The sequence below is a fragment of the Hippopotamus amphibius genome, chromosome 17 (assembly GCF_030028045.1).
Source record: "Hippopotamus amphibius kiboko isolate mHipAmp2 chromosome 17, mHipAmp2.hap2, whole genome shotgun sequence".
NCBI classification, from domain to species: Eukaryota; Metazoa; Chordata; class Mammalia; order Artiodactyla; family Hippopotamidae; genus Hippopotamus; species Hippopotamus amphibius.
Genome location: NC_080202.1, coordinates 57,189,417 through 57,213,684, shown reverse-complemented (window position 1 = coordinate 57,213,684; position 24,268 = coordinate 57,189,417). Strand labels below are relative to the sequence as shown.

At 44.4% G+C, this 24,268-nt stretch overlaps 1 protein-coding gene across 2 annotated transcripts in view; it reads right to left on the bottom strand.

Annotated features, from left to right (window-relative positions):
* Positions 1–3,401: 3,401 nt before the first annotated feature.
* GRB2 (growth factor receptor bound protein 2) overlaps positions 3,402–24,268 on the bottom strand; it is a 64,682-nt gene continuing 43,815 nt past the window's right edge. For both annotated transcript variants that reach the window (XM_057715123.1, XM_057715124.1), the window contains exons 3-6: positions 13,543–13,640; positions 7,609–7,731; positions 4,704–4,872; positions 3,402–3,938 (exon numbers count right to left, since the gene is read on the bottom strand). In XM_057715123.1, the coding sequence (XP_057571106.1) occupies positions 3,753–3,938; positions 4,704–4,872; positions 7,609–7,731; positions 13,543–13,640 (576 nt within the window). In that variant the 3' untranslated portion in view covers positions 3,402–3,752. The remainder of the gene's footprint in view (positions 3,939–4,703; positions 4,873–7,608; positions 7,732–13,542; positions 13,641–24,268) is intronic.

Below are 24,268 nucleotides of genomic sequence, written 5' to 3'. Positions count from 1 at the left end.
TGCCACGAGGAAAGTCCCTTGAATGGTCTACTTTAAACGGGTGACTTGTGGGAGTCCCCTGAGTTCCAGTGGTTAGGATTCCGAGCTTCCACCCCAGGGGGCACAGGTTTGATCCCTGGTCTGGGAACTAAGATCCCGCATGCTGCATGGTGTGGCCAAATACATACATACATACATGAGTGACTTGTGAATTGTATCTCAGTATGTACGTGAATTGTATCTGATAGTGAACTGTATCTCAGTAAAGCTATCCTTGAAAAAACAAAAAAACAAAAATAACACCCCAAACCCCAACCCCCCAGGGCTGCCCACTTCCAGCTCTTTCCATGGCTACATGGCCCTGCTTCATCTGGCCCCTGCCTTGGAGGGAGGGGCCTGTAACCCCCGAGCCCCAGTGCAAGAAGCCCCCAAAGGAACACACATTCCGTGGATATGCAAACCTCTCCTTGCTCTTCTGAGAAAAATAGATCAGACCTATTTTTCTGTATCTCTCAGATCTGGAGAATTTGCATAACATGTAAATCCAGCGTCTTAGGAGTTATTTCCCATGTGCGTAACTACAATTCCACACTCACTGTTCCTAGTTATCCAGGCACTCTGGAGAAGCAAGACATTCTGACTTGGTCACCTACCATAAGCAGGTCAAGGGGACCCCTGTGCCCATCCCCCTTCTGCCACGTACCACCTCGGCAGCCTGCCTCGGAGTGCTGGGGAGAAGCTGTCACCACCGCCCCCTCCACAATCATGTTTGACGACGATGAACTTCTGTTATAAGCTCCCAGGTCACCAAGTGGGAAGAACGTCAGGAGGGCTGTTCTGAAGCGGAGGACAGGGAGGAAGCCACAAGGCCACTCACCCACCAGAGCTTTCAGTCATCAAAGGCAGCTGAGCTGTCCCACTGTATCCCAAGGAGTCTCCCCAAAAGCACACCCACCCAGACCTGCCCTCTCAGCAATGGTTGGAGGAGGGGGAAATGGCCACCAAGAAACTTGTGACCAAACTGGTTGTGCAAAAGCCGCCATTTTCCCATTAATTCTGATGCTATTCTGAGGCCATGAGTCAAAACAGGGCAAAAAGCCTCAAGGAGGCGGTCAGTCACTGCCTGAAGTTTTCACGTCCAAGGCCCCAGAAGTTCCAGAAGTTCTGGAAACATCTGCTCGGCTTCGGAGGAGCCAGCCTGGGTGGACCCCGAGCCCAGCAGCCTCCGGCAGGGCAGTGCTGGGTCAGGGTCTCTCCCTTGGTCACCGCAGAGAAGGGAAGTGGAGACTCTCCTGCCCAAGCAGGGCAGCCACAAGCCAGGCAGCGTGCTGGGCTCTATTTGCAATCAACGTGAGAGGAAATTGCTTGGGTTTGGTTTCTTTTCTGTTCTCTCTCTAAACACGTCTTATCTGGCCTCCTGTGGCCAGTGCTGTGGGGGGCGGCAGGCCCAGCGTCACCCCAAGGCAGCCCACTGGGCCGACGAGTTTGCTGTAATGACCTGGGACATCAAGGTTCTTCAACAAGGTTGGTTCTGTCCTTTATTTAGGTGGGGGGGAGGGGACGAGAACCAAGCCAGCGGTGCTTAGTCCTTACAAAGCACCGAGTCTAGGCCAGTGTCCAAAGTGTGGCCTGTGGCTTCTGTTAGAGATGCCAGGTGCGCCTGCTGGTGCCCTCAACGCAATCTGAGGGTGGGGTCTGGGACTCGGCACTGGGAACAGGCGCCCAGCAAGACCTACGTGGTCCCCAAAGAGCGAGGTGAGTTGGAAATAAGGACACGAGCGTCCTGACTCCCTGACAGAGTCTTTAGGTTTTTACTTTAAGGCGAGGGGAAAAAAACGGAAAAGATACAGAGTGAAGAATTCATTGCATGTTTATTTTTCACAGTTAATCGCTACCTACCAAATGCTATCCGCAGAGTTAAAGGATTAAGTACACAGGTCTTTTCATTTAAACACTGATTTTCTTTTAAATATATACACACAAAACTTAGTTCTGCAAGGCTTCATGATATACACCAATTCCAAAATGAAACAATCAAATGGTCCAGGCTGCAGAATGCCAGAGATTCCTTGTATCATCAGAGAGGAGAAGAGAAGCTGGCGGAGACGGATGGACACTCTGTCCGGGAAGGCAGCATCTCCTGGGCCCCTAGGCGCTCCAAGCCGAGTCCGGCTCCTCAACCAGAGTCCAGGGGAGACGCCGACCGACTGCTTTAGAAGCCAAAGGCCGCCACCAACTCCCAGCGGCCCCGTTTCTGTTGTGGGAAGGGGATGGGTGGGGAGAGGACGATCACAGGTGCATCACCACAAGGGACAGGAAGCCGACAGGAGACGGAGAGAAAGAGCTTTGCAACAGCCTCAGCCTTCCGACAGCTCCAATCTTCCTTCCAACTGCCCGTGTCACGGGGATCCTTCCTCTTCCGGGGGTCGGGGGGAGCAGCTATGAACACAGCCCGCTGTGCATGGAGACATGAAAGACCACCCAGCTGCTTCCTGAATGTGGCCCAACTTCACCTGGGCAGGTCAGGTGGGGGACACAAAGGGTGAAAGCCATGAACAGATGCCCCTAGCTTTCAGAGCAAGAGAACTGAACTGAAAACTCTCATTCTCTTCCCCGCCTGCCCCACAGTGTAGGAACACAGTAGAATCTGATACAGTTTAAAAACGTTGCATTTGAAACTTGCTGGCTCCAGAGACTGGCGTCTGGGGTTGTCTGGGGACCGACAACACCTGAGACCACAAGGTCAAGGACCCTGGCCTCCCCCCTTCCAGCCAGATCCAGTCAGACGTGGGGAGGGCTGTGACCTGGTCCCACTGCACCCCGGGGCTCCAGCTCCCTTAACCTCCAGGGGACACATATTAAAGCTGAACCTTAAAGACTCCAGCTGCGCACAGGCAGGACGCCCACGCCCTCATCTCACTTGTCTCCTCTTCTCTACCCTGTCCTCCCCTCCCCCGAGGGAAAAAATATTTACACAGAGTAGGAGACAAATTGGCTGACTGCCTTTAACTTATTTTTAAAACAAAACAAATAAAAAACACCACTCATAAGCAACCCTTGAAATAAGGCAGAAGGCACTATGAAAAACGACATGCTCGGGAACACCACCGGAAAGGGAAACCAATGCGGAAAAGAGACACAGGTTTGGGGCCTGGCTCGCAGGAAGCCCTGGGGGCGCCACCCCCTCCGTCACCCCCACGGCACGTCCACCTGTGACACAGCACACCAGTGGGGGCTGGGGGCTGGCAGGCAGGTTCCCGGTTGCCCTCCCTCCTCAGGCAGAAGCTGAAGGGCAAGGGCCGCCCGCTCCCCGCCTGCTCCTGGGCGTGTGTATATATAACACAGGACACAGAAGTGGCTGTTCTTCTTTCTGTCGTCCTGACTACAACAGACATTTTGCATAGAGAAGATATCAGCCCACGTGGTTTCTTTTCTTTTATTATTGGCATCAGCTAGGACTATATGTGGCATTAAATGTCATGCACTGTGGACAGAAGAGGAAAAAGGATGAAAAAAAGGACAAAGGAGAAGGAACAGGAGCAGCGGTGAACATCTGTAATAAAAACTCTTTTCTTAATTTATAGGTAAGTTTTGGCATTGTTATATCCAGCTCCCCTCCCACCCCCCCGAGTTCCCACCAAAGTGAGAGGTCACCAGGTGACCCAGCCAGATGTTCTGAGCTCCCTCACGGGCTCCTGATAGAGGCAGCTCGTGGGTTTAATTCTTCTGTATGTGTTTTTAAAATTTTCACTTTCTTTAAATAATCTCCTGCCTTAGACGTTCCGGTTCACGGGGGTGACGTAGTTGCGCGGAAACATGCCGGTCTGCCCGTGGCAAGCCCCCTTCCACCAGTTGGGGTCTGAGTTATCCATGACGTGGATAAAGTCTCCCCGACGGAATCCCAGCTCTCCATCCTCTTGGGGATCAAAGTCAAAGAGGGCTTGGACGTACGTCGGTTGCTGCAGAAGAGGGGCAGGGAGAAAACACACATTGCATCCCTGATCATGGCCAGCCCCTCATAAGCGGACTGGTGATGGGGAAACAGACGTGTGCCAGCCTTTTCACATTTCCTGAAAAAACCCCTCGCTTATCCTCCCCTCTCCACGAATTCCTACAGAGTTTTACTCTAGATGGGTGTCATGTAATCTTTTGCCAACACTCAAAACCGCTACAGTGTCCCCACCGTGGTGGCCAGCTGCGCCCCAGCATCAAGCGGAGAGCAGCAGGTACTGCTTCAAGGGGAAGGAACTTCAGAAACAGCCACTGGGGTTTTGTTTACAATCCAAGATGTGAAAGTGTTTTAGTTCCTATCACTTTATCACATAGAAAATCCTTAAGGTTTACAGAGTCAAAAGGGTAGAAGCTTGAATAAAATAAGGCGGTGCTAACCGTAACATGTGAGAAGGATTTTAGGAATGAGTGTGGACCCCACTCCCTTACAATATGACTTTCCTCACAGTTTATTCCAGGCAAAGAGTATCTGTATCTGAGGATGTGTTAAAGACCCTCTGCCTAGAGGCAAAAAGTAACTAGCAACACATTGCTTCAGAGAAGCAGCCTCTGGAAAAGGCAAAACTATTTTTTTGTTTCAAACTTCAAACCTTTAACATGAATTAAGAATAAGCATAGAAGGCCCAGAAGTAACCTTTTAAAAAAAAACACCTGCTTGCCTATGGAGCTCTTCTTAATTGCGAAGGATGATCCCAGTCTCTTCTGAGGCTTACCTGTGGCACCTGCTCTATGTCCCGGAGAAATATCTGCTGGTTTCTGGAGACGGATGTAGATCTGTGATAATCTACCAGCTCATTCAAGGAATTGAATTTGACCACCCAGAGGAAATACTTTCCAGCCCCATCTCGGAGCACCTTGAAGTGCTGCACATCATTTCCAAACCTGGGGAGGGGCAGAGGATACATGTGAGAACAGGCCAGAGGGCTCTGTCCTGGCTACCCAGGGGCCACCTGCCCACCAAGGAGGCGCCCTGGAGAACCTGTGTCCCGGCCATGCCCTTCACAGGCTGAGGGGTCCAGGACTGTAGCACAGCTTGACTCCCTGGCTGGAGAGCACCCTGAGACTCTCCATTAGGACGACAATTGCCAGTGACAACAGGAAGAATCCTCGCCGGACAGGAAAACCCTGTCAGTCTGTCTAATTCTGAAGACATTTGTAAATAAAAAGCAGTATCCTAACCAACAGACATATAACCTATGTGCCCTGCACTGTGCCAAATGCGAAAAAGAACTGAGACCTCATGTGACATTTGGAGACTACAAAAGGTAGGACAGGAAAGAAGGGGAGAAAAGGAGGGACTGGACACACTTCCAAACAAATCTCCTGTAACTGGGAAGAGTTTAGTCATGTTTTCTACTCAGGGATTTTAGTTTTACTTATGGAGGAAGGGTCTCAAAAAAAAGAACACGCTGGGACAATAAATAAGAGTTCCAGGCACCCCCCCACTCCCATTTTACCACCTGGTAAAAAGGCAACTGCTCTCTTTACACTGGCCCAGAAAAGCAGCATGAGCCTGGCTGAGTGGGAATGGCCCACCACCGTCTTGCCGTCTGTCTGCCTAGAACATCAGCTCAAGCAAGGCCCTGCCTGTCCCGCTCTCTGCCGAGTCCTTGAGGTCCACACCTGTGCTCAGCCTGCAGAAGAGGCTCTATGAAGATCTGTTAAATAAACGAATGAAAGCCTCTCCTCCTGTCACCGGTACTAAGCATAAACACTTCTTAAAACCAACCCAGCAGGTGGCAGCACTGAGCTTTAAGGAAGCCACTGAATACAGGTGCAAAGTGCTTAGAAACAGCATCGCGATTTCATGAGAAAAAGGTGGATGAGGAAGAAAGCTTTATGAGGAAGGAGGACATACTGAAATGGCACTTCTGGGCCCATGGAAGCCCCTCCCACCACGCAACACATGTGGCTTCTGAAAGGCGTACAGGGTCCCCTGACTGGGAGCTGTTAACTAGGGCAGTTCTTCTAGCCGACTCACAACACCTTGAAACGTGAGACTGCAGATTCTTAAACCTTCTTTGTGCAGATGCTTGTGTTGTTAGAGGTGGTTATGACATGTGTTTCAAATCTTATTTCTAAAGCAATAAATAACGGGAACTCTTTATAAAGGTTTTATCTGATAAAACGGAATGGTCTGGGAGCTTCCCGGCAGCCACCGCAGAGCATGGGCAAGGACTACAGTCATCGGACAGCCAAACACAAACTGCCATGGGGTTTGGGGCCATTGTTCAAGGGTTTACCGCGTGTATTCCTCACCCTCCACTGTATAAAACGGGTCGGTATAAAACGTAAGGAAAACAGAGGAGGAAACTCAAGTTAGTGAGAAGCATAAAGACTCTTCCACCTCAAGGCACTCTTCGCCCACCAGATCCTCATTTGCATGTGTTTAATCAAGCATGTCAAAAAGCCACTGTTTCTATGCACGTGGGAGTAAGGGGTACAGGGGAAATCTCTGTACCTTCCACTCAATTTTGTTGTGAACCTCCTAAACCTGCTCTAAAAAGATAAAGTCTACTAAAAGAAAAAAAAAAGCCATTGTTAAAAGAGGAAAACTGATAATTAGATCCAGTTTGATTTTTTTCATGTTGGGGCTGAAACATAACTATACTGGAAATGTATCTGAAAGATACTGCAAATGTCACCTGAAACCACCTCCCACATCTTCACTGAGAAAAGGAACACAAAAAATTTTAATTTAAGAAACCCACACTTTAATTGCACATTTGGTCCTAAAATGAAACAAGATGTTGAATTGATTTTTGAAACTGAAAAATCTTTCTATCATTTGTAAATGGCAAATAAATTGTTTTACAGCCTTCATTTTAAATGTATACTAAAGTGATCTGAGTTTTTTATCTAACCACCTCTTCGTCACATAGATGAAGTGATTTGTAAGATTCCTAGGGGAGGGTTTCCTGTGACAATATATTAAGCAGAAATGGACAGAGTCAAAACACATATGGAAATGACCACTTGCTTCAAAATCCTTGTCATGGATGGGGAGTGATTAGCTTAGGATCCTCCAAGTTCCAATTTATATTCTCCATGATTCCCATGCTGGCATAGCCCCCTGCCTTCCCCATTCCCTGCATACCAGCTTCCTTCCACATTTAAATTTACCACTGGGGAAAGCCCTGTGGTCACCTTGTAAACTAGTCTGAGGCCTAGGATGATGCTGGTAATTTCAGCCGGACACCTGGGAAAGGTGCCCCGGGCGGCTGGCCTGTGATCAGCTGCAGTTACAGAGCCGTAGCAATCCCACAGAGGGCAGGGGTGCCCAGACGAGGCAAGAGCCACGTGTGTGGAGAACACTGCAGAGCGGTGGGGATTGGGGGAAACTGGCAAGTATCTGCTCTCTGAAGCTCAGCTGCTGCTCAGCACCTCATGACGGCTTCCACACAGGAATCTAAACCCAGTGCTGCTGGAGATAATTTTTAAGAGGAGCCAGAAGTTAGGATTTTAATGTAACATTTTCTGATTCATAACATACTGTTTAGGCTAAGCCTTTCCCAGTTTGCCACCTTTGGTATGTGTAGCCAGACACCTGGCCCCTGGCTTCACAATTTCCATCAGCTGGAGACAGGATTCCCGGCACTCAGAGCAGGAAATACTTACTTGACGGAGAGGGAGAAATCCCCAGGAGCACTCTCACTCTCTCGGATGAGAAAGGCCCCATCATGCCGCTGTTTGCTAAGCATTTCTTCTGCCTTGGCTCTGGGGATTTTGCCAAAAAACCACCTAAGGAAGGAAGGCAAGCCAGTCAACATCTGCTTCCCCACAAAGAAACGGGATATCCAGCCTCCAAAATGTGAGTAACAGAACACTCCTCGCTGGAGGAAGGGCCTCCCTCTCTACCCTCCTGTCTCCGCATGCCCCAACACGCCTTGAGAGGGGACCATCTCCCTTCAACCATCTCCTCCCTTCCCCAGTGACTCATAAGACACAATCGTGGGCCACTTTCTACAGAGGAAGACACTTAAAAATGGGCCTCCTGGGCCAAAGCCCACTGGGCCCCCGACTGACTCATCAGCAAGGCACCGGGGAAAGCCCAGGCCTATCGATTTGTACACAGGATGAACCACTTAAGGTGAGACAGACCCTTCCTGCAGCCACTTGATAAGGCAGCATCCTTGCTACAGGGGGATGAAGAGAAACAGGGGGTAGGAAAGCTGGAAGGCCCAGAAGCTGGAGACAGGGCCACATCCTGTAGCAGCGCAAGGGGAGAGGTGTGGGCTCCGAGGGGGCAGCCTCCGCCAGTAGCTGTGGCTGGCACCCCTCTCAAGGCCTCTTGCTGCCGTCACTGCTCAGTGTTTGGTTTTCAGGAACCATCAGGAATGCCATGATTTACCCTGTGCAGAGGCAGCTAGTTGCAAAATTCAGTTTTTCACTTGAAGTAAGTTACAGATTCTTCTGCTCCCAATGCTAATTCACTCTGGTCACGAGAAAAACTGGGTGAATTCATGGAAAAGGGGTAGGAGCAGCTGGGACTGGGGCTGACAAGGAGGAAGAGGAGGAGAAATCTCCGAAACAGCTTCAAGTCACAGGCGCCTCACTTCTCACAGGAAAGCCACAACTAATTAGGATAGATGACTGTGAAAACAAGGTTCTCTTTGCAAGGCTGTCTTTATTGCGTTATTATTTTAAAAAAGCAACACCACCACTTGTAACTAATAAAGATCTACCTGGTTCATTAGACTCTGTACATGGTAACTAACATGCACTAAATATGCAAACTAGGTTAACAAAGGTACCAAAGAGTCCATTAAAGTTACAAATCTAACATACACCTATCTTACTTATAAGCAACTGCACTGCAAGATGTCTCTGCAATAACACACTATACTAAAATTCAAACAGAACGATGGGAGTGGCTAGGAAGGGTACATTCAGAAGCTGCACTGGTAACCTTTAGACACTTCTAAAACCTGCAGCCTTGTCTTTCTCACTTAAGGTAACGTAATGCCAAGCTGCTGAGGAGCTGGTACAACCTATCTTCCTGTGCCTACAAAGAACTTGAGGGCAAGTCCTCTGGTGCCTGGAAGTTTAAGGCCACACAAGAGAAATCACGCAGTAACACAACAGAATGATCTCCCACGGAAAGGACAGCTCACAGTGTTTACACTGCACGGGCAACTAACTCAGTAGCCATTTGGCTGGGAGGTGGGGTGAAGTACCTCAACAGTCACACTCTTTCCTCCTAGACCCCCCAAGTCTTCCCACCAGGCCGGCATTTTCCTGTTCTCCTTTTTTAAGGTAAAAGTATTGAATATAAATTAAAATAGCTTAGATGTGTGTGAAGTAAAAGTAAAACGCAAGACTCTTCCCTCAAACTCCCCTGAGGCAGCAACTGTTGGCAGTTAGAAGATGTGTGTTTTTAGACCCTCCTTATGGTGCACAAATATATAGATATGGTGGCAGTATTTTCTTGTCCCCAGCTTAACATTAACTCATTTTTATTTTCAAGAACAAAAAAGCTGTAGTGAAGCAAAGTACTCTAAATGGAATTTTTACAAAGTAAACACACCCCTGTTATAAGCACCCAGACTGAAAAACAGAAAATTAGTTGGAGACCATTTTTATTAAATAAAGACTTCTTTTGTACCTGCTCCCATTTTCACTAAACACACACACACTCCCCTCCCTCTCAAGGGAGAGGACGTCCCACGACATAAGGGATATGACACTGTATGAGGAACATCTGTGACTCTCGGTTAAAACCTTTAATACCACCATTCTGCACTTCTTTAGCATTTTATACTGTTTATAACTTTAACTTCTTTTAATGGTGATATTTATGTGTAACTACATGGCTATGGTCAAACTTTTTAAAATTTTTAAAAAGATGGGTTTATACTACAATACACACAACAAGGCAGGAAGCTGATGGGAGGAGGCAGCTTATTTCCAATTCAAGGCTTTACGACATCCCATAGGCACCCATCCATATGCACTTAGTATGAAAAGCGTATACTTGGATCCACCCCCAGTATACACAACGCATGTTGCAACACAAATGCCAACAACTGCTTGTAGTCTGTGTTTAATTTGTTAGCTCAAATGCTGTATTAGGTCATATTCCATTTTAAACTTCCCTCCTCCTCTCTGACAAAAATGAAAAGGGGGAGGAAGGGAGGCTGGGAGATGGAAGGAAGGGCCTGGTACTCTGCGCCCTCCCACAGCCCTTCCTGTACTTATGGACATCCAGTCACACAGCAGTCCTGTAACGTGAAACAGGCCTGTGTGGCCAACCACCGCAGAGGTACAGGGTCATGGTCTTTTCTGGCAATATGGTTTCCCTTTTCAGAGCCTGGACGGATGAGCACTGCCTGCCTTCCAGCTAGGGTCTGTGAAGACCACCACCCCGGGGCCTGCACTGGATGCCTCCTGATGAATCATTATTCCAAAGTTCCTCACAGTGGGGAGAGGAGCAGGCATGAGAGTCACTCTTCCTACGAGGCTCATCCATCAATCAGGTCAGCAACTACAGCCACCCGGGGAGGTGGCCTCTCCTATGTTCTCAACAGTCAGACCTGAAATGCCGACGTCACCTGAAACAGTCTGAAGAAAAACAAGGACTTAGAGCCACAGGCATTCTATTTAATATAAAAATTATAGTCTGATGTTCTGCTGAATTCCCCCTCAGCCTGGAAACATGAAAATGAAAAGGAACTTAAGTTGATTTTGTTATCATTGGATCTAGTGCTGAAGTCAGCAAAGTACGGCCCTCGGCCTAAATCGGTCCAGTTTTGGTATGACCCACAATCTAAATCTAAGACTATTTAAAAAAATTTTTAAGAATTGTTTTAAAAAATTCAAATGAAGAAGATGGGACATGACAGAGACTCACACGGCCCAGGAGGCTTAAAATACTGATTATCTGGCCCTTTCCAGAGAAGCTTTAGCCAATCCCTGATCTACTTTGAGGACAGACTATAGGAACAGATGTACACAGATTTGTGGCTTGTATGGACCGAGGTAGGATGCACTATGTGACTCCCAGCAACGACTGTCCAACTGCTTCTCCCCGTGGGGTGTATCCTGTGGTGCTGTCCATGAAAAGCCCACACAGCCCCCAAAGCAAACATGGACACTAAGTGGCCACAAGAATGCAGAACGGTGCTTAGCACACTTCCCAGGAATCTGCAGTCATCTATCTCACGCTCATCTTTTGGAGTTTCTTGGCTATCACTGCTTGTGCCTACACTTTAGTAACCCAGGCATGGCTGCGTGTTAGTGACCGCCAATCTAACATCACAGGGACCTCAAACGAGGGACATGATCAATCCACTGACCAGGGGCCAGGAATCTTTTCCATGTACGCCTTTGAAGATTTAATACTTCTGGCTTTTATTACCATGAACAAATTGGTCTCAGCCTTTGTACAAGAATCTGGGTCTGAGTATCAATTCAAAACTACTTACTGAGCTACTATTATGTGCAGAAGCAAGGCACAAGTTATAAGGGAGTATAAACGCAGAAGACATAATAAATTCTTCACGGAGTCTAATATCTTTCTTAGGGGAGAGATCAAACAGTTACAAAGATACAAGATAGCATAAGTTCTAAACAAAAACTAGAAAAATATACTTTACAATTAGACTGGTTTTCTCCTTTTAAATCATTCAATGAAACATTTAGTGAGCCATTATAAGGTGCCTGGTTCTTCTTGAAGTATAAGAAGTTTCCCTGAAGACCTCACAGACTCTTCATTATAGAAACTTCTGTATAGGCATCCTCACATTACCAAACTGCAGGGTAACCCAACCTTCTCTCTCCAAGCCACAGCTTCCTGGATGTGCTCTCTCAAAGAACTTCCTATTAACTACACGGACATTTTAATACCATAATTGAACTATAGAATCTAACTTCCCAGCACCTAGCACAGTCTCTGCACACAATGAGAACTGTGTAAAAGTTTAGTGACCAAAACATGAACCCAACAGACAGTTTTAGGGTGAACCCCCTGAATCATTTGTTTTGTTTTATAGAACGTAAATCATCGTTTTAGAACAGATTCGGTTCATAAGGTAGCATTTGGCTCATGTTTAGTTGCTAGTGGTGGTGACCTCTGAAAGGGGTACGTGTATGGGGAGAAACTCACATTGCTCTATAGTTGTCTACACTGAGTCTTATAATCAGAACTATATTCATAAATCAGGAGCTTGGGTAAACACACACACTTCTATGTATAAGATAACCAACAAGGACATACTGTATATAGCACAAGGAACTCTACTCAATATTCTGTGAAAACCTAGATGAGAAAAGAATCTGAAAATTAACACAATACTGTAAATCAACTATACTTCAATAAAATTAAAATATTTAAAAAAATGAGAACTATATTCATAAATTAGTGGTTTTGAAATGAAAATACGGGCAGCTTTCCTAATTTGCAGGATAAGGAGGAATGAACTAGACTCCTGTCAAGGCCCTTTCGAGCTCCACGGCGTTCAGTTCTGGGTAAGACGATGTAAGATCTGTGTAAGGTAAGGTGTGGTTAAGATCTTTGCTCCAGTACTTGAGGGAAGAGAAATGACAGGGACACATCAGAACAGTGACAATGGGGGAGAAGGACAAATGGGCTGCTACCCGAGGTGGGGCAGTCATCTAGAAGTCTCATTTACCATTTTGTGTTGAAACAAGTAGATAGAGAGGATTTACCATTTCTTTGTGTGTCAGTGGCATTTTTACCTGAGCATTAAATGCCTCAGTCTTCCCTGACATACAAGAAAATGCCTCCCCCCCCCCCACCCCCCCCCCCAATTTTTGGCTGCAGCATGCGGCATCTGGGATCTCAGTTTCCAGACCAGGGATGGAACCCGCGTCCCCTGCATTGAAAGGTGGAGTCTTAACTTCTGGACCATCGGGGAACTGCTGAAAATGACTGCTTTTGAGGTAGGAGCAGCGACAATAAGAGGCGGTGGGTAAGGGTGGGAGGAAAGTCGTTTGTAAGGGCTCCCAGGATCCCACCATGCCACATATCAACATGAAGCGTTCTGGAATTTAAAAAAAAATTTTTTCCCCACTGCTCTCAGCAGTCTAGAGCAGGAGAGCATTCTGTTTTCTCTGAAGTGGGAACACTTAAGTGGAACTCTAGGGCAGTGATTAGAGTATACATTTACCGAGAACCAGTTATATGTCAGGTGTTGTGCTCTGGTGGTACCAAGATTATTAAGATACTGTCCCATAGGAAAATCAAACATGTCAATACAAAACCACGTGATAAATACTCTTTCTAAAACTCAACAAATGCAGAATTATGAAACACATCTGGCACCAAGGGTTTCATAGACAAAGAATTACGGACCTGCGCAATTGATGTTTTATCACTTGAAGATCACTGCCAGTTATCACCTAAAACACATGCTGTTACTATTATGCTCTCATTATATACTCTTACTAACATGGAAAATCAACATACTTTATTAATTCCCGGGAAGACAGAATAAAAAGTATGACATCCATCCCTATGATCTTAATTTTAAAAACACTATTTGAAACAAGCAGGCGGGTCTGACCCTGGAGGGTCAGCAGAGCCCAACTTACGGATGTGGTTTCATTTCTATGTAATTCTTGGGGATGAAGCCGTCTTTCCCATTGAGCTCTGCCTTGTACCAATTCTGATCACATTCTTCATTCAAAACCTGGAAAGAATCAAGACAAGAAAAAAAGCAATCATTTCCTTTTCACTCTGAAGTGGGTAGCCAAGATTATGTTGCCTTTTAGGTTTGTTTGTAAAAGGTGTTATTTGGAGTATTATCAGTTACACTGATGCAAAACTTCTTGTAATTTCAAACAACCAGCATTATGTCAACTCTGATACTTAAAAAGAAAAAGGAATTGTCTCTGGAAATGAGAGTTCAGGCTCCCAAGCACCCAGCATTAAAGCCTAAGTAGGAAAAAAGAGGGAGGGAAAAATAAAAGATGAATTTCTGTGAGGAGATTCTGGAAAACAGCAAACACTGACACTGGAGAATAAAGGGAGAGGGAAGGTATAACTGCACAAGTGGGCGGCAAGAGCGAGAGCCTGAGGGTCTCGCCAGGGATCTTCAGCCGATTTCCAGAATCACAGAGTTCCAGTCTTGGGATGTCCTCATGCTGTCTCTAGGTCACCCCAGTATGGGTCAGCCACTGGCATGCTGCTACCTGCTGCACATCTGTGGGCCCTTGTACAGGAAAACGTATTTTAATGAAAAAGCACGGCAAGCCCTACTTACTTCTCTTAACCCTCAAGGGCCACAATGTGTTCGAGTTAGAGAATACTGGAAGCACACCAACCAGCCCAATTCAGGGGGAAAGACCCAGAGACCATGTAACGGAACTGCTGCATTCTACATAGTGAAGACAGATCTAGAAATGAGACGTAACTACCCAAGGTTAGGAGCTAGTGAGTCCCACAGAGGTTTTAAGAACGCAAACGAGTGTGCTCTCCAGTACTGAGTTCTATGGATAGGTTAGGCCATGATACTGTCACCTGCAGAGTATTAAAAGGAGCAGAATAGGGACTGCCCTGGTTGCCCAGTGGTTAGGACTCCACGATTCTACTGCAGGGGGCACAGGTTCAATCCCTGGTCAGGGAACAAGGATCCCACATGCCACATGGTGGGGCCAAACAAAAAAAAAAATGGGGGCAGAGGCAGAAGAGATCTAGGCATGGTATAAATGCCACCCTTTGAATTCAAGATTTCTAATAAAAGGCAAAGGATATAGGGCATTTAAAAAAGCTAGTAACTTAAAAGAGAAAATAGAAATGTGAGCCCAACTCCAAAATGGAGAACACAGGAAAATGCTGATGGACTAGTAAAGTAGTAGTAAATCTATATTACAGAGCAAAACTGTAAGAGGAAGTTGGTAAAATTCTTTACCCAGTTATTTATTCATAATGCTGAACAACGCTGTACTCATTGCCAAATTAGAACCTGGACTGCTTTACGTAGATGTATTGACATTTCAGAGTGAGATACAACTTTGGAAAGGGTAGGTAAGACTGATAGACACCAACAAATACCTAAGCTGCATTAATGATGCCTCCCAATGAATTCCCTTTTGAAGGAAGGCTATGCCCTGAGGACTTTTACAAAGCTGGTGTCTATTTGTGATGCTGGCTAACCTCGGGCCCTCAGTGTCAGTCACTGAGTTTACATGTGTACAAGATAAAGCAACAAACCTTGCAAGGACTAATTAATGTGAATAGAGAACTGAAAAAAATCAGCTACTGGTAAATCCCACCAGCCTCAGTGATGTAAACTTTTATTTTCATCATTTTCCCCTAAAAAATATTTTACTAAATACAGAGATGATAAAAACGAATATAGGTAAAATACACTTATAATTTTAAAATCTGCAGTTCAAAAACTGCACTGACCAGAAAAGCTATTTTGTTGCTAAACAATTATAACACACACACCCGCACACCTAGGATGAAGGCTTGAGCAGGACGAGGCTCTGAAGGCACTCCCTGCCACAATGACATCAACGTCCGTCCGTAAGCACCAAGGTTACCCCACCAGCATCACAGGAGATTCAACAGCATGAGAGCAAAGGAGCTTCAGGCCAGGATTTTGCTGTCTACTAAAAAGAAGGACTGGAAGAAAAATGTGGTCTACTAATTATCTTATAAAGCATTATGGCCCATCTGGACTTAAAAACAGAATAAGGTAATCACTTGGAAAAGGTCAATTTTCATTTGTGACCAATAACCTTGCAGAAAAGGTGCTACATGCCAGGAGTTCTTAGAACTGCACATTTTTCTTGTCACCTTCACCAACACAGATGCAAACCTCCCCCTAAAAAAATGCCCCCCAACAATAAAAGAAACTCCAGGGAAACTCCCAGATTTGGCACCATTTTACAACTATGGTTTTCTGCAGAACAAAATTAATACTTGGTGTTTAGTATGCTTTTCTCCCCAAGATGGTAGGGCAATATGGAACTAATATGCTTAGATGGTGGTGGCAGTGGTGGTAAGGATGATTTTGGCTAGTCGGCTTGTGGGATCTCAGTTCCCCGACCAGGGATTTGAACCCCAGCCACAGCAGTGAAAGCCCAGAATCCTAACCACTAGGCCACCAAATTATTTTTGATGTAATGTTAGAATACATGGGAGGCTAAAATTTTGGTTCTCTGGGACATTCTGGTATCCAGAATGTCACTTTGCCAGAAAGCCAAGGTGTTGCTGTGTGTGCCTCTAGATCTCTTTACTTGATAGTTTAAGAAAAGATTGGTTCTGTGGGAGACAAAGCACAGGAGAAAGCACGTTTGCTTGCTAAGCCCAGGCCACCTGGGAGCGGGGACCAGGTCTTTCCACCCAGCTGGTACATCAGCTTTCACACACAAGCCCTGAAGGCCCAGGATGGGCTTAACACTTAATTTAAGAGTTAAAAATTGTTTTATTCAAATGCTTAAAACAGCCAGGGCACAAATTGACATAAGTGAGTCTAAAGTAGAGTAGAGAAGGGCACCAGAACCAGATGTGGATGAGTTTGCACCTACAGAGACTGCACTGAATTTGCTATGGCTTTAGATGAAAGTTCACATCCTTCACAAGTAATCTGTTAAAGCCCCATCAGAGTTCTGAGAAGGAGGAAACTGCTTCTATCACCACTTCCCCAAAACACAGGCAACTGAACCATTCGCTCATTCATTATCTCTTAACAAAAAGATGGTTGAGTTCAACCACCAAATTTTCCTTCCGTTTTGAAAATTCCAGGGAATGCTTTTCGCTGTTACCGCACAGTTGCCTGTTCTATGCCAACCCCCATAGTCCCTCGAGTTATGACTTTGTAGCCATCAAAATACTTTGGTTTAACGGAAGCAGATTGATTAAGAGATGAGATTATGAAAGGAGGAAGAGACAAGTTTCAGTGAAGTTTTTATTTGTTCTTTTTCTGGTTGCAAAACGACTGAAAGCAATGTTAGAGCCGCAGTCAGGAAGAAACCTAAAAGATAAGGAACGATGTGAGGTTTACACAGGAGAATTAAAACTATTCCAGTCAATGGAAGGGGCAAAATGGGTGCTTTTCAGCTGTCGCTAATGTTAAATTTCTTGACCTGCAAGCTGATAAACCTGGGTAGTATTCAGTCTGTGAAAATTCACTGAACTATGTACTTACAATATATAGCTTTTCTACATGTATATCACACTTCAATTGAAAGAAATATTTCAGTCAAGAGAACACAGTAATATTATGGTCCAATTTACATGTAAGAAACACACACCAGGGCCTCATACACGCCAGTACAAACTTTTCACACCAAAAATACACAGACAGCAGAAAACAACAAACACATGAGGTTTCAGAAACCCCCACCATGATAGTTTGCCATCACTAACCTACGAAAAAAATTAATTCCCAGAAAATAAAACCTTCTTCGCTATGGACAACTCAGAGCATTCCACATGGTCAACTTTTCTCTATTATATAATTTTTGAGAACATTATTACTGCTGCCACCCCCACCCCCCACCCCCCGCCAACCTGAGACCATTCTAAAGGCCATGCATACTACCATGTATACTAACACCAATTTGAAGGTTTCCAAATAGTTTTAAAAAGAAGGAAAAAAGGCCAGAGCTCAAAGATTCAGGTCTCAGACCCCTTCAGATGCACCTGATCTTGTAGGATTCAAGAGGCTAATAAACACATGGGTTCAAATTCCAATTTCACCAACAATGAACTATGTGACCTTGGGCAAACGACCATTCTCTAAATGTTGGTTTCCCATCTATAAAGTGGTTATAATATCTGCCTCTCAGGGTTACTGAGGGGGTTAAACGAGAAAATGTAATAAGCAGCATCGCAATCAGCACAGGGTTACTGTCCAGCTGTTGCAGTGGACACATTTACTTCACAGTAGTTACTTTGCCTTACACATTGGCAGTATTACACCTAATAAAACATGGCAATCCTGAGGGGCTGAGTTTTATCCAAATTAGGTATCTTGGATGTAACGCTGACCATGGGCACCAAGAGCACACATATTAAGAGAGAAGTGATGTTGTTTTATTGTGAAAACAGAGTACAAGAATGCTGTGCTTGCTTCAAAAAAGATTTTAAACACAGTTTGAGGATTACAGTATGTAATTCCCTTCCCTGTCCCTTCCACACAAATCCTGGGAGACAAGAACTGCACTTAATTTTCTATACAAATTATAGAAAAAAGATGTTTTTTACGGAAAATGGCAGATAAGAATTTTGTTTATAGACTGCTGTACTTTGAAATATGGGGGTATTTTCTTGCCTGAACATACTCGATCATTTGTAAATTAAAAAAAAGAGAAAAAGAAAAAGAAAGTTGTGCAGTTCCGGAACAGTAGTCCCATCAAAGCTTCTGCTGTACATTCTAACAGCTTGCACCGGAGGTTCAACATTTCTTCAGGGAAAAAGTATTCAAAGTTTGTATCAGTTTGTGAAGCAATTTATAAGTGAGAGCATTTGTACACAAAAGATAGGAACAATTACAGATTTAAGCTCTTCTACCACATAAAAAACAAAAATACCACTTACAGCTGGTCCCTGCTTTATAGAAATTCTACATAAGCCAGTAAATTTCCTCAGCTCTTTAAAGATCAATCAATCCCACACAAGCAACAATGAAATACTGCCATGACTTAAAGACAAATTTAAATTACAGTGACTCTACCACATAATTTCAAGTTCTTAGAATAGGGAAGGAAGACACACACACACATGCGTGCGCTTGCTTGCTTGCTTGCTTTTTAAAGACCTTAACCCCTAAGAAAAATACTATAGGACCCTGGCTAGGGTAACAGTACTGGGAAAGCCATTTAAAATCAGTTCTCTTCAGTTGCCTACTACATATTTTATTAGAAACAATTAGAATGCTCTTCAACTTCTCAGACTCCCTTAGCATGGATTACTGCCTCGGCCTCAAACTACACTGATTCATTCCTAACACTTTAAATAAGTGCTTTACAATCACCACCTCCATCTGTGAAAGTTTTTGCTCAACATGAAAAACATCTTAGCTACGCTGGTTGCTCTGCTGTGTGCCAAATCATGCAGAATACCCACACTGTAGATGCACTGCTCCGAATTTTAATAATGAGATGACCAACTTAAAGGTAGTTTAAAAATGAAGGTTCCTGGTGCCACAGAAACCTTAAGCTGCTTATGCAAGCACATAGAGAGCAACAGTCCTCAAACTCACGACAGGTCAGGCTCCACGCTGAGTGACCACAACTCAGCAAAGACACGCCAAGCACCTTTTGACTCAGTCAAGACACTTGGCAGGTAATGGGCCCTTAAAGACCAGAAATTTGAGAAGAAATGAAATGTATATACGAAGTTTTAAAACTCTCTCAATTTTGGCAGATTTATAAAAATTGTGTGTAAACATCAAATTATGTGGTTTTATTAAATGGTTTAAATAAAACCTCTTTTCTTTTTTTAAATAAAGCAGGGAAGGGGATTAGGGAATTCTGGGGAAGAGTCACAATTTATTTTTTAAATATTTATTTATTTATTTATTTATTTATTTATTTATTTATTTGGTTGTGCCAGGTCCTGGTTGTGGCACACGGGATCTTTGTTGTGGTGTGCGAGACCTTTACTTCTTTTATTTTTTAAAATAGAGTCAATTATTTATTTATTTTTAATTTATTTTTATTTATTTAATTTTATTTCAGCTGCACTGGGTCTTTGTTGTGGCAGCAGGGCTCAGCAGCTGTGTGCATAGGATCTCAGTTTCCCGACCAGGTACTGAACCCAGGCCCCTGCATTGAGAACGTGGAGTCTTAACCACTGGACTGCCAGGGAAGTCCCTAAAGAAAACCTATTCATTTAAAAAAGTATTTATGTAAAGATATCGAATCAAGCGGATATTTTTACCTTACGGTGATGAACTCTCTCAACAAAAGTATAATATATGTGCCATGAAATGTGTTTTTAGTTCCCTTTGAAATGGATATTTCCAGAAGATTCATTTCTTTGGGGATCAAGGAGCCCTAAATCCTTAATTTTTTACATTATTTTCCTTTTAAGAAAGGATTCTATTTACCAAACTAAAGAAATCCAAAGGGCGTTTGTTGGTCAAGTTCACCTTCTGACCACTAGTGTGACATGCTACATTTTGCCCTCTAAACAATTTTAAAAGGAAAAGAAAGAAAAAGAGGGAGGGAGGGAGGAGAAAGAAAACCTCCAAACTCCCAAATTTTTCACTGGTAAAAATCACCCATGATTTATATGCTGCCATTTGAATACAGACCAGTTACACCCCAGGAACAGTGCCTTTTTTCCTGTTGCCCAAGAGAGATCTCTCTACCCTTCTAAGCAGCTACTATAAACAGGGATCAGTCTGAAAGGGAAACACTGGTGAATCAAAGAGGCCAAGCACCTCCCCGCCCCCGCAAGGTCCAGGTATCATAGTTTAAGGTTGCCCTGGTTTGACCTCAATCTCTTTAGTGCTTCAAATACCACTGTTTTTCTGTCAAAAAGTCTTAAGTAGCCTTCTATGGATCTAAAATATTCTTAGTTTGGGATTCCACTTTTCATAATTTGGCCATCACCGACTTTCTGCCCTTCTCACCCACTATTTCTCTAAAAGAACCCTTCAATTCAGCCAGGCTAGTCGACTCAGCGATCTCTAAACACATTGTACTATGTCTCTCATGTCTTCTCTCTCTTCCTTATCTTACTCACCTCTCGCCTACCACTGCTCTGTACTGTGTACTGGGGTGTTCTGGTCCTCTCCTAAACTTAACTGCAAACATCCTACAGCTGGCTCCATGTCACTTCTCACCGGTATTCTCCATAGTTCTCAGGATGGCATCTAGCATATTTTGAGCAACTGACTGGTATACGGGGGCTTTGTTCTAAGGAATGCACACAGGATCACAGAGCTAGCTAGGTCTAGGGACAATAGAAAGAGCACCACGCACTATACATTACCATCAAATTCCTCGGTGAAAACAGTATCTTAGACTCTAGAAAGGACACTGACTGTCATCAACTGGCTCTCCCAAGGAGGAAAGGCAAAATAGAGGAAGTAATAGAATTAGGAAATCAGTCTTCCTGTAACTTAAGCATCACTGCGGAAAAAACTTCCATGTGGAGTACCTCAAAACTTTGCCACAACTACCTGCTTTTACTTTCTCCAAAATAAAAGAGTGTAAGGGTGGCGTGGGTAGGCAGGAATGGGAAATTTCAGTATGAAAATGATAAAAAGATATGCCTTGGGTGGATTAGGGAGGGAAGAACTGTAGCTGTGTCTATACATGTGTCCCAACTAACAGCTCTCAGCATGGGGACACTTCCTGGAATGTTAAGATGCCTGGTTCAGCCTATGTCTGACTAGTGATTTACTTTCACAGTGTTAATTTTATAGCTACAACTCCTCTGGCAAAAGTTTTACAAATACGAAGACCTTCACCTTTGTATTCTTCGGAATGGCAGCCAAGCTGATGTAGAAAGAAAAACGCTCACGCGTGCTCGCTCACTCGCTCTCTCACACACGCACAGTTGATTATATGAAGAGTGCAGGACCATTCACGTGTTGTGTGAAATGGAAAACTTCCTTTATGAGGTTCATATGTGCAGCAAGATGAGCAGTTAAGACTAACCGGACTATTATTATAATTATTATTATAAGAAGAACCAAAACAGGATATTTTTCTTTCTCTGAGAAATATTTTAGTACTCAAAAAACAGACTAGAGGGACGTCCCTGGCGGTCCAGTGGTTAAGACCTTGCCTTCCAATGCAGGGGGTGCAGGTTCGATTCCAGGTCAGGGAGCTAAGATCCCACATGCCTTGTGGCCAAAAAACCAAAACACAAAAAAGAAGCAATATTGTAACAAATTCAATAAATACTTTAAATTTTTGGTCCATTTGGTCCATGTCAAAAAAATCTTTAAAAAACAAAAGAAAAACAAACAAAAGAACACAAATCAGACACTCATCAACCTCTCCAAGTTTGGCTATCATTAAGAAAAGCTGCTTGATATTTTAACAAAACAGGAAAGTCGTTCACACTTATGTAGCGATTACTCCACCCAGATGAATCTGGAGGCAGTGAAACCTAAATGCACAGGCAGTACCCCAAAATAAACTCTTTATACCAAAGGGGTACCAAGAGTTTCCATTCAAAATAACTGTCTTCTCTGTTCTGTGACCTATGGAAGATATATTACTTTAGTGTAGCTGACTGCTCAACAGGAGAGTGAAATGCTCTCAAGAGTGTCATAAATTTCAACTGCAGGGGTTTGGGGCAGCTGGGAGTGAGGGGTGGGGTGGGACAGAGACAAAGATAAATATGAGGGAGTTTCAAGAGAGAAAATTCTGTACATTTGAAAAACTCAGCGATCATATGCATAGCCTGTATCAGGCAAGCACTGCAACAAGAGTGCAAAGCTCTGAGCTAGCTGAGCTGAGGATACAAGGGCCACCCTTCCCTCCCCAGGGAGCTGAGAGTCTAGTAAACTGCTAGCAGCAACACGGTGTTGCATGCCAGGAGAGGGGGAATTAAGGGTACCGTGGCAAGTATCAATTCCACAGAAAATATCTGAGTTCCAAATACCAAAGGGAAAGACCTAAGTCCAGTTTAGAGGGTACAGGAAAACTTCCTGGGTGAAGTGTGAGCGAGGTTATATTCTTCCTGCCCACCTCCCCGGCGCCCAAGTTACATTCTTTGTTTGCATCTTTAGTTTTGCTTAGCTTGCGCAGAACTTTGAGTGGAAGGAACATGGCAGACTTTTCAACTTGCTATTAAGCAAACAGAGGGACGGATGGTTCCCTTGGCCACACTTGGCAACCGTTAACTGAAAGACTAGTTAAGTTTCCTTAAGTTGGAAAGTAAAACCTTTACTAATGGTATCGGAACTCCTAACTGGAAATAACCAAAATAATCATAAACTATGGCTAATTCTTTAACAGTATATATATTTAGCTACTGTCCTTGTTCATTAACAGAAGGCTTTCAATTTTAGGTTAAATTCTACAACCCCATCCTCAAAAAAACCAAACAAAAAACAAACAAAGCCTCCCAAGCCGGGGGAGCAGCAGTTACCTGCATTCTGAGGATAGACAAACCTTCTCACATTCATCAGCTCCACCCTCTAAGATGTAACTCACTTCCTGCTGCTTTAGCAAATAAAACAAAACAGGAGCTCCCAACAAAGCCCTCCTCCAAATTAATGACAACAGTTTTATTAAGTTTTACTCAGGCCTTATTGGCTCAAGATGTGAACTAAATAGTGTCTATTGATTTACAGTCAGTCTGTGACCCAAGAGCCACCTCACAGAATGTAACTGAGCTAATCACTGGCAACTGCATAAGGATCTATGACTGAAACACTCAAGGCCGGGGTGTTTACACCTAGAAGGCTACCATTCTGAACTAAAAAAAAAAAACAAACCTAGTTCTAAAAGCACTTTCTGAAGCAGCTAATCTAGCTCCATGGCAGAAGAGTCTGTAATCACATGACAGAGGCTCTGGGGTAGTTGTAAGTCCCCACCCCATTCCCAGGTGGAGGTGAATGCAGGCAATTAAACAGGTAAGTACAATACTAAACTGAATATGTGGATTCGTGTTAAGTACAGAGTTAGAGAGCAGAAAAGAGAGGGACCTGCCCTGGTCTGGGAGGGAGGGGGAATGTGGTCAGAGTGACATTTGAGGGGACACTCAGAGGATCTCCTATGAACAGTCTAGGCAGAAGGCTCTAGTGTGCAAATTAGCTAGTTCAAAGGGGTATACACTAAGGATGATAATTAGAAGTCACTGAAGAGTGACTTTCAGGTTTGCATTTTTCAAATATTCCAATGGCTGCACCATGAGAATGAAGTGCAGGGAAGACAGGCGGGAACAACCACAGCCACTAGGGGAAAGATGCCAGCGCTTGGGCTGAGGTGGGAAAGGGTGGTGGAGGGAAGGAGACAGATTCAAGATACTTTTCTTTGAGGTGGAATCAAAAGAGCTTGCAGGGTAGATGCGACTCAGTGGCCTCCCTCTCGGCCACCAATTTTTTTTTTCCCTGAAAGCACTTTAGAAAAACAGCTATATCGAGCTGCTGGCAAATTTACCTCTTTTAAAGCCACTGTGAGTAAAAAGCATAATTGTAAAATGTAGATGGTGCCCCTGTGCCTCTCCAGATCCAGTTGACACCCTCCTCCGCCTTTCTGTGCCCTGCATCTGTATGGACCACATCAGCAGGCTCTTCTACAGGCGCTCCGGCTCCCCAGTGGGGAGGCCTGCAGAAGGCAGCTTCCTGTCTCAGGTTTCTGTGGACAGCCTTAGATTCGCAACTGAAAGTCTCAG